The 11,582-nt window shown below is 36.5% G+C and overlaps 1 protein-coding gene across 1 annotated transcript; it reads right to left on the bottom strand.

Annotated features, from left to right (window-relative positions):
- Positions 1-234: 234 nt before the first annotated feature.
- On the bottom strand, positions 235-11,161 carry LOTGIDRAFT_160120 (hypothetical protein; the record flags this gene model as incomplete). The annotated part of the gene is made up of 16 exons (XM_009055000.1): positions 235-351; positions 854-975; positions 1,643-1,743; positions 2,941-3,164; positions 3,501-3,587; positions 4,005-4,075; positions 4,772-4,884; positions 5,291-5,379; positions 5,774-5,909; positions 6,274-6,411; positions 8,173-8,246; positions 8,728-8,808; positions 9,170-9,237; positions 9,502-9,553; positions 10,241-10,309; positions 10,817-11,161. The coding sequence occupies 16 exons, from the start codon at positions 11,159-11,161 to the stop codon at positions 235-237; spliced, it is 1,887 nt and encodes a 628-aa protein (XP_009053248.1).
- Positions 11,162-11,582: the final 421 nt, after the last annotated feature.

Here is an 11,582-nt window from a genome sequence, read left to right as displayed (position 1 = left end):
CGTGGAATAATTTGGAATCAAATGTCCTCCGAAATTGCAGGATTTATACGAGAAAAAACATTTTACAATCAAAACCCATTAGTGTTTAATGTACCAAGCGCATAAAACAATGGACAAATATTTAGAATTTTTTAATATAAGAATATTTGTACAGCTTTAACGTATTAAGATTCAAAAGCATTATTGATCACATAAAAAAATACTATAAAAATATATAGAAATATGATAGTATCTTCAGCTTTTGGTTTTGTTTTGGTTCAGCAAAGTCATTTCTTCAGGCATGATTATCTTGGGCGGTTTTTCATTGACGATAACTTCAGCTTCCCTCGTGTACATTATTTTCTTTTCTCGCTGAAGATACAAAAATGCATGTTCATGTTTCTTAGCATCTTCACAATGTCAAGCTATAACGAACTTATACCTTGACTGCAAAACTCAACTTTCTTTTGTCACAGACGTATGTAAAGGCGCCCATTTGATTGGATTTACGCCAATAAGAGCCCTCGACAGAAAATCAGTAAAAACTAAGCCATAATATTTTCAGTCTTTCTGTTGTTACACCGTAAACGTATAATAAGAAGGAATGAAAGAAGCAACCATTTTTTTCCACAAGAATAACAATTTAGGTTCACCCAAAGCCCTATATACTTTTTGACCTTTATAAGTCAACTGGAATAATTGGAATAAGTGACTTACTCAAGGTCACTAGAATGTGAACCCACGACCATCATCTATTCGGCATAACCAAGTAAATGAAATAATGTATAGGCCTTGTGTCCTAGCCTCTAACCGACTGTGCATATAGAGCCCCAACAACAAACATTAGGGTTCATACTATTCAAATGTGTATTACCTTCTTTGTCAGGTCTAAGTCAAATCTTAAGAATCTCTTTACAGATTTTGGTAGACAGGAACCTAATTTAATCAATATTGGCACCATTAATCTTGGATCTATGTCTTCTTTATCCATAGAGCCTGAAGTACAATGCCATGAAAGACAATCATTCAAAACATTAACTTAACCTGAAGGTCCTGGGTTCAATCCTGGCTATGTCGAGATAAAACCTTCACAGTTTTCAACCCGGTTTCCCCTGTCAGTGATGCAGGTAAGAGGGGCTGACATGAAAAAAGCGTCTAGTCGTTCGGTTGGGACAGTTGGAAATCGAAAAAGAGCAGGCTAATGCCGCTGTCCTGGCAAAATATCCCTCATTGCATCCTGCCCGTCTTCATTAGCCCACATGGTGCAGAAAAGTAGGACGTAAAACTCCATTCATTTCATTAACTGCAATAGCCACCTTTCTTGTATCTGCATCGATTTGATTGGATTGTACGTTAGCGAATACTGTCAATCAGAGTCCTCGCCAGAAATTCTGTCAATGTAAACAATAAGCCCAAATCAAATCCAATCAAATCGTTGCACACCGTGATACAATTATAGCGACTATTGCAATCAAGGTATCAGACTAATTTAAATTTGTGCAATATACCTCTAACCATACCTTATAAATAAATAAATATAAATGGATGCATCAAAGCTACAGAGAAACAGCGAGGATGGATGTTTTGTGGATTTGCGTTTTTTTTTGCAAAGGGGAAAGGAGTTTTGTATATTGTAAACGATTAATAAAGAGAAATTGGTTACCAGTCAACAAGCTAATAATAGCACCAGCTACAAAAGCTAATATAACACCTATAGCACCAAACCATGTATAAGATATAGCATACATTCTATCTAAACCTTGTCTGAAGCGAAAAAAACCTATTATTAAATGTATTTAACTGCATGCTATAATAGAAAGATTACTTGAGAGAGGCGATTTGATTTAAGCCTCGTTTCGATGACTGTGGCGATGTAAACCACAGACAATCATGAATGTTATAAAACTCATTTTAACTTTATTAAGTTTGGAAGGGTATATTAATTATCATTACTCCGCCTCAGAGAACCAAACTAGTTCGTCCTGGGTACAGCTTCACAACGTCAAGCTTACAAATTTTCTCTTAAATCTTGACTGCAATAGCCACCTTTTTGTATCGCGGGGGTTTTGAAATGCAACGATATGGTTGGAATGTGCGTTAGCGGATACAGCCAATCAGAGTGCTCGAGAGAGAATTGGTAAACAATAAACCATAATGTTGCTGCATAATTGCTGCATACCGTTGGTAATAACGTAACATTGTGAATATGTGGTTAAGATGCGTTTATAAGATCTAGTGGGCTCTTCTACTAAATGAAACTTAATTGCTTTGACTTTTTCAGAAGAAAATGACGTACAAATAATTAAACAAGTAAGGAATTCTACAGCACAGTGATGCAAATTAAAAAATTCTAGAGCGAAATATAGGGACAAGCAGTGGCGAATTTTGGACTTGTTGGGCCGTAGGTAAACGAACGGTAGAGGGTCTAATTTCTCATTTTAGGGAGAACGCATGGTGTGATTACAACTTTATGACAGGAAGTTTGCGATCTTTTATTTTTCAGGATCAGATCAGTCAGCTCACCAGCATCAATCGTATGCACGATATCGGCATTCATCACCAATAGGCTCAAACAATTTAGTCGATTTTCACACATCACGCTCCTGGTGGGACAATTTTCAATGGGCCTGTGGAAATTTATTAACTGTTTTATTTTCACTGTTACAGAATTTATCGTGGGCCGAATTTTCCATGGGCCGAAAGGCAGCTGCCTTGTTCGCCTATAGGTTAATCCGCCGATGCACGATATCGGCATTCATCACCAATAGGCTCAAACAATTTAGTCGATTTTCACACATCACGCTCCTGGTGGGACAATTTTCAATGAGCCTGTGGAAATTTCTTAACTGTTTTATTTTCACAGTTACAGAATTTATCGTGGGCCGAATTTTCCATGGGCCGAAAGGCAGCTGCCTTGTTCGCCTATAGGTTAATCCGCCTCTGGGGATAATATTAACTTACGGTTCGGGTAATTCTGTGGCATATACCTCCGTTACGTTCACCGTGGGATTATACATATATGGTGAAGTCATATTATACTCTATAAACGTTGAATTATCTACTGGGCAGTGGTCAATCGGTGCTAGCGGCAACCATGGAGTTTTCCGTAAAGTTCTGGAAAAACTCGATCCCATTCCAAGCCATGAGCAAAATACCATGCTAATCATCGACCCGGCTACAGCGCCCTGTAAAACATTTGTATGTAATCGGAATCATTTTACTTACTAGTCATTCTCTGTATCACTTTACAGAGTCAAGCCTACGCCTGATTTTTCTACAATTAGATACACGTGAATCATTTGTTTATCTTAAATTTGGGCCCTTTTTTTTTTATCCCATTTCAGGATATGTAATTGAAATCTTTTCCGATGACGGCCATGTAAATGGCTCACTTCCATCGTCTCACAATTTATAAGCTAGTGTTGGACGCGATATTTTTTTTATGGGGAATGCATGCGACTTTAACGTGAATCGGATAGACACCCAAATGTAAAAAAGAGAAACATCATGTACACACAAACCTTTGAGTTTGCCCAAGGACAAAGAACACCCAGTAAAAATAATCCTGTTAAAGGACCAGAAAATGCAGAAATTACTGAACCAGATATCTACAAAGTAAAATAATACAAATTGATCTATTATGACAAATGTGATTATAATGCACAACTTGATATTTGGTTTCGATATTTGGATTGTAGTAACTCCAGTTGCTATCCTTGATCTGACGATATTGTTATTCAACACGTGTTCTATGTCATTAAAATAAAAAAAAACAATCTATTTTTTCTGACTGGAAGACATTCACTTAGTTTTATAAGTCAGCAAGGTCTTAAAAATAGTTGAAAATAGTAACCTGTCATAAGAAACTTCGTGTGCAGACACGAACATGCGCCAAAATTAGTCGATCATTAAGAAAAATCACGAATATTTCAACTAAAACTTCGAATCACATGGCGGTCAAATATGTTCGTGATCTGATTCAGGTAACTAGGTCAGGCTCGTAGTTCCGTTTAGGCATAACTCACCTGTATCATAGTTCCACCTATTTCACCAATAACTATAGCTATTCCAGATGCTAAGACGGCAGATATTATGACTACAAGACACAGAAATCATACAATATCTACATTCTGAATAAAAGGAAATGCAGTTTTCTGCTTTAGATGGGACTAATAAGGAAGGCCAACGCCGTGCAGTGGGCTATAACAGAAGGGTTTTCAGGTTAGCGGATTTGGCCTCCCCCTTTTCGATGTATATTTAAGTGCACAACCGACTTCACACGGGTCCGTTTTATTGACTGGATTAGATTTTCCAATGTCCCTTGCACGACTGACTAAGGGTGCAGGCACACGAACAGTCATAGACGCCGATTTTTGTCGCTGACTCGAATCTTCCGTAAAATCTCACGTGTGCCCGCGCTTCCACGACAAGATTACCGCGTTGCCGACAGGATTTGACGCCAATTGTTTCATCGTCTGCAATCGGAGCTTCCTCATCCAATCAGATTCATTCCCTTTCAATTAAATGATCCGCACGAGATTATCGACATAGTAGAAAACGATCGACTGGAGATTTTTTGTCTCCTTGTGTGCCCGCAAGCGGTCGGTGAAACTCTTGACATGGCTCCAGTCGGCGAGCAAGACCGTTCGAGTGCCTGCAGCATTAGGGAAATTGTGTTGATAATCTGATCGTGAGATATATATCTTAGCCAGAAAGAAGGTAGTACATATAAAACAATAGATCTGTAATCTGGCTGCATGGTATTGAAGAGAAACAAGCAAAACGGCTATACCTGATATTTTGGCTACAAGAGTACTTCTAAATTCGGATAAAGTTTTAAACTTTTCTTTGACAATATCTTGTAGAAAAATAGCTGATAGTCCACTTAAACCAGTTGATAGTGTACTGTAAAATGATGATATGAAATGCAATTATCTACATGAAGCTTGAAATATTGAACCATTTTGGACTAATATACGCAGCGAATTCGGCGTCGACGTCATAGTTTCGCATTACTTATAGTCATTTCGAAACATTAAGGGGTACTTTTGGAATGGATGTTAAGTTTTTTTAAATACGGTGCGTCCTTTCGCCGATTATGGACCACCAAACGACATTTATACTCCTATTTGTATAATTAGAACTGGCTGGCATTTGGGTGAATCAGCGTATTGGATAGTTTTCGGCTATCTTCGATGGTCCTCGGTGGTGAAAAGAAGTACCATCTTTATTCGATCAGTATTATTTGATAATGAAAGAATAGAACTAATGGTTTTAATCGGAAGAAAGTTTGCATATTCCTATTTCTTACCTTAAAGAAGCACTGAACAGAGATGCTAAAAATAATCCAGGCATTCCTGGCAATGACCTGAATATATCCATAACCATATAAGGAATGATCTGCAAATACATTAATAGAGCGTTTTAGTTAACTTTGGGTTAATTCCCAATGTGTCCTATTATGCAATCGGTAATTTTTAATGTATGATTTTGTATATGCTGACCGATTATGGCGTCACTGTAGCGAATGTCAATTGGATTTGAATGTATTTCTGATATTAAAACATAATTAAGACAAGTTCTTGTCTCTGAAACTACAAGCACCTGTAGTATGGGGATATCGGAGTGAAGCAATAGAAGCTTATAAGTGTTTTCGTATTACGCCAAAAAGACATTATGACGTCACTATAGCAAATATCATTTGGCTTGAATGATAAACCTGTAATTTTACAATGGTAATTTGAAAATAGACGACAATCAAAATACATACCATAGAGTAAAAAAATGTATTTACCTGATTAGGATTTGTGATCTGTCCAGATTCTAGGGGGTCACATCTAACTGTGGTATAATAAGCGAATGCTACAATACCTTCATAAGCTGCTAGGGATAAGGCCACAATGTGTAGTGGTGACGTAATGAACAAAACTCTGAAATTCCGAGGAACTATGGTCACAGTAACCTTACACACTTAATTGGTCATTGGTTACAAAGTTGCAGTAACATGGACACAAGGTCAATATTAATCACAGTAATATAGTCACAAACTAAATTAGTCACAGGGTCAATTGTCATCATGGAATTGCTCACAAGGACGGTGATAAGGTCACGTTATTTGTGCTTTGTAAAATAATAATAATAATAATAATAATAATAACCAGCATGACCATTCGACGTCAGCAAGAAAGTGGCGTCAAATTTTAACCGACTATAGAGTACAAGTCCGTATAAATGGTTAATGTCCACAGGTTAACCCACGGGTTAGCTGGTTTTTTTTTTTTTGGTTTTTTTTACCTGTAAGCGGCCCTCAACGTTGGGGTTGACGTGATTCTTTGACAAGTTGATTGGTTAAATACCATTCCCATTCCACGTAATAGAGACCCAAAATATAGTCCCCAAAATGTATGACGTACTGTAAAATCTGTATCAAACCTGAAATAGCGTAAACAGATGACGTCGCAATTCAACATCAATTTTGTTTTCATTGAGATATAGCTCTAGATCTTTCATTGAGGTATAAATCTAGATCTTTCATAGAGATATAGCTCTGGATATTTTCATTGAGATATAGATCTAGATATTCTATTGAGATATAGCTCTAGATCTTTCATTGAGATATAAATCTAGATCTTTCATAGAGATATAGCTCTGGATGTTTTCATTGAGATAAAGCTCTAGATCTTTCATTGAGTTATAAATCTAGATCTTTCATAGAGATATAGCTCTAGATCTTTCATTGAGATATAGATCTAGATATTATATTGAGATATAGCTCTGGATATTTTCATTGAGATATAAATCTAGATCTTTCATAGAGATATAGCTCTGGATGTTTTCATTGAGATAAAGCTCTAGATCTTTCATTGAGTTATAAATCTAGATCTTTCATAGAGATATAGCTCTAGATCTTTCATTGAGATATAGATCTAGATATTATATTGAGATATAGCTCGGGATATTTTCATTCAGATATAAATCTAGATCTTTCATAGAGATATAGCTCTGGATATTTTCATTGAGATATAGCTCTAGATCTTTCATTGAGATATAGCTCTAGATCTTTCATTGAGATATAAATCTAGATCTTTCATAGAGATATAGCTCTGGATATTTTCATTGAGATATAGATCTAAATATTATATTGAGATATAGCTCTGGATATTTTATTGAGATAGCTCTAGTTATTTCATTGAGAGATAGCTCTAGATCTTTCATTGAGATATAGATCTAGATATTTTATTGAGATAGCTCTAGTTATTTCATTGAGATATAGCTCAAGATCTTTCATTGAGATATAGATCTTTCATAGAGATATAGCTCTAGATCTTTCATTGAGATATAAATCTAGATCTTTCATAGAGATATAGCTCTAGATCTTTCATAGAGATATAGTTCTGGATATTTTCATTGAGATACAGCTCAAGAGTGATTTTGGCATTGGTTCGAATTGTCAATAACAAAAAGATCACTTGACATAAATCGGTTGTTGGAGAGTACTTAATATATTCGTTGGTATTGGTATTGGTATTAGTCGCTCTTTCCAAATAACCATGGCGGATATATTGGGCGTTCACGAGATGGAAATGAATAATAACAATACAAAGAGGCTTTAACGATATTGCGTAGTTTTCGGGGATAATTGGAACAATTGACTGTACGCGGGTTCCCATACAATGTCCGAAGGGTGATCAAGCTGAATTATTTCGCAATTGAAAAGAATTGTACTCCATTGATATGCAGGTAATATTTACAGGTCCATATTCTCATAATAAGGGACATGGTTGCAAGATGGTCCCGTTTTTACCCACGAAACGAGGATCTGAAGTTGGTTGCCAAACCAGATACATTTTGAGCGATGCTGGATAACCATGTCGGGTCGGCCTTATCTTTATAACCCTATTACCAATTCAGAGAGACGTTACAATCTTTTCACATTCACGAAATATTATTATAGAAAGGCTGTAAGGTGTTTATGGATACCAATACGGACTATCTGGATACAACATATAATAAAAATCATTCATTAACAAAGTCTGACTAAACCTAAAGCCTGACTTAGCCTTAAGTCCAAGCGCAGCATACGGCCCAAAGTATCTACTGCTCATAGTGGGTACAAAGGGTTACCACAGACGTTTAAAAATAGATAATAAAAAACCAAGGCTCTAGATAGAATGAATCAACTTGTCAACTTACACGAAAAAATTAAACCTTCCACCAGCTTCTCCTTTCTCCCATACAGCTGTCGGTCCACCAGCATAAATTGTTGCCTAAAGAAGAGAGGGGGCGCAAAAGATAAAAGTCTTTCAAAGAGTCGCTTTGGACGCATGGATGGGAAAATGAACTACATTTTTGTTTTGCGTGTAGAAGAGTTCCAACAGTTATTAAAACTCGTAAAGTACAAGAATATTTTTGAGGTGGTCTTCACGATGTCAAGCTATTACGAACTGCGTCTAATACTTTGACTGCAATAGCCACCTTTTAGAATCACAGAGGTTAGTAAACGGTGTGAATTGATTGGATGGTACTATGGCGAATATACCAAATCAGACCCTTCAATAACAACAGTCAACAGTCTTTCTGTCAAGGGCTCTGATTAGCTGTATTGATTAGTGTGCGAATCGTTGCATTGACAATCTAGATGGGTATTGCAGTCAAGGTATTAGACGCAGTTCGCAATAGCTTGATATTAAGATGATTTGGGGTGGACAGGTATTGAAGTATATTGAAGTTTACCATATTGATACATACCTTTATCAGTAAAGCAAAACAACCACAAAACATGACTACAGCTTGAAATACATCCGTCCATATTACAGCTTTCAGACCACCCTATATATACAGAAATACACAATGACAATATCCTTTAGTGAAATGAATACATGGTCAAACAAATTACACTTTAATATAAGAGTTGGGTGAAGTAGGCTACTTTCTTGGTTAGATAAGACTAAAAGAAGTCATGCTTAAAGGGATTGTAAAGAGGTTTTTCATTTTTAATGTGTATCGGGGGATACTGATAACATCAATTTGCGCCAATCCGATATTCAATTTGTGGTTCCTGCAATTTCACAAAACAAGAGGAAGTGGAAGCGTCTTTCGACAGCTGATCGTAACCATAATTGCCGAGAAGACACAGAAAGTACCCACCTAGTTATAATTCTGTATCTTAAAACATTGAAAAGAGACTTACAATTGATGTATATATGGCAGCAGCTAATGCAATTAAACATATAGACGCCCATTTCGGAAAGCCAGTTACTGAAAGTAAAAGATAAATCGCATCTTAATCATTATTTCCAATTGTATAGAAACCGAACCGAAACTGACATCCGCGTATCACGCCTGAGACACTGGTGGGCCAGATTTGTCAGTCTGGATGTCCATACTATATAAAGTACTACGAGTGGCTGATATTTGTGTTCTATGGCTGATAAAGCAGATTTTGTTTTTAAAGAAATCTAAGTAATCACAACAGGCTTCCGTAGCTAATTATCAAGAACAAGCAATAAAAAGTATATTTACCAGCTTCTAGTGCAATTCCAGGACCAAATAAAACTACCCCCATGTACCATAACTAGGAAGATAAATTGAGAAATATATTAGTTGTACCGGCAGGGTGGGCATGTCCTGTCTTGCCCTAAGAAATATTAAATTTTCTTGTTGTAGGTATGGCCTTATATACTTATACCGTAGTACTGAAAATGTATATTGAAAGTATGGCTGTCTGAAATGATGATATCTTTTGAGACAGCAGATGGTGTGTAACACAATCAACGGGTGAAAGCTCAGAAACGAGTTTCTCTTCAGATGTCTTCTCACAAGCACAATAGTCAATATTAAGAAATCTTTACTTATGCTGGAATAATTTATCTGATAGGTTAATTTTGAAGCCTGTTAGCCAATGGATCATTGTTTTTCCTAATATCTGAACTCAATATATAATCAAGGAATACAAACGGTATACCCAAATAGTTGTGCTTGCGCTTTGCAACAAATCACAGTGATGAATGGCAGACATTATTTACCGAGCATATTGTGTGTAGATTGTCACGTGATTACGTGATGCTGGTGGTTCAATTAAATGTTTTATCGGTAAAACAATAGTCATAAGTAGAAGCTATACGGGCTGTTTTCAAGTCGCAATACTCCTAACGCTGCACAAATCTTTGTGAAATGTCGGATTAAAACCTACCATTCATTACCGAGACAGATGCAGCTTTACGGCAACGGCTGTGGATTGCCGAATGCAAGGAATACTTACTGTGGATAAAATCCCTAGTATAGTTCCCATTATTCTTGGTGCCTTGGACTTGAATCTTATTTCTAGATACTACAATACAGGAAACAACATTGATCATAACGTCAATACAGATATAAACAAGCGGTATAGTTTAGATTACAATTTCGTTTTTTTAAAAAGCGTGTCATAGATGGACTACAAACGAAATTGCTATGGTTCTTACATTGAAATAACAAAAGTTCACAACCATTTTGAATCTCTTCTCGACTTAATAAGCCGAATTTTGAAAAAGGCTATAATATTTCAACGAAGCCTTCATATCACATTTAAAGCCATTTCTTAACCTTTAAATGTGATTTGAAGGTTTAGTTGAAATATCATAACCTCTTTTGAAAGTCGTCTCATTAAGTCGAGGAAGAGATTCAAAATGGTTGTTAACTGCGTTTGTGTGTTTATTTTCACGAAACTCCATTTCAAACCTTATTGATTAAGATATTATGTTGACTGACAATATGCCACTTGGAACTCCAAGTGAAACAACAAAATATAGGACGTAAAACTCCGTCCATTCACTTCCAAAACATCAAACGCACCTACCTCATATACACTAGTTAAACCAAGGGGATGGAGAATAGGAACCACCAGAAAAATTCCACAAATATTGGCGGTAAAAAATCCAAGACAGGCAATCCACCATTGAATACCGAAGACATAAACTTCAGCAGGAACACCCAGCATCATTATGGACGATTCAAATGACACCATTAATGATATAGCTACTGGTATGAAGCTCATCTTCCGACCACCAACCAGGTATTCCGAGGTGGTTCGCTGACGACCACCACTGAAGGCATGGTAAATACCGATGCCAATCGAAATGACTATGGTCAATCCGAAGAGTATCAAATCTGCTAAGTGAAATTTGTGATCTGGATTCACCATTTTGAATGAATGACAATGCGCATTTCTTGGGAACTTGTGAACTTTCTTACTTTTATCTTAATTTCGAGCGCATGCATAATTCTTTGTTTTAATAAGCATGATGTATTCGTCCGCACGATGTTAATATTATATTATAATATATAAAGTCGCTTTGTTAATAATTATCAATCAGTTGTATAAATGGTCAAATGGTCATTCAAAATGTATATACAAGCTCATACAATCATTCTCAGACCACAATATAAAATAGGAAAATAGCCAGACTTCATTGTTCGGAGGGGCAAGTAATATTATCCGGAAGGGCAATGGCGTTTCTAGGAAAGTTGAGCTGAGGGGGCAGAGCAGGGACCACAAAATTTTCCAGGGGGGCACAGGCTATTCTTCCACTATGTAAAATGGTGTATGGTGTTTAATGTTAAAC

The sequence above is a fragment of the Lottia gigantea genome (assembly GCF_000327385.1).
Source record: "Lottia gigantea unplaced genomic scaffold LOTGIsca_23, whole genome shotgun sequence".
NCBI classification, from domain to species: Eukaryota; Metazoa; Mollusca; class Gastropoda; family Lottiidae; genus Lottia; species Lottia gigantea.
Note: the sequence above shows the minus strand (reverse complement) of the source record. Positions and strands in the feature narration are given on the sequence as shown.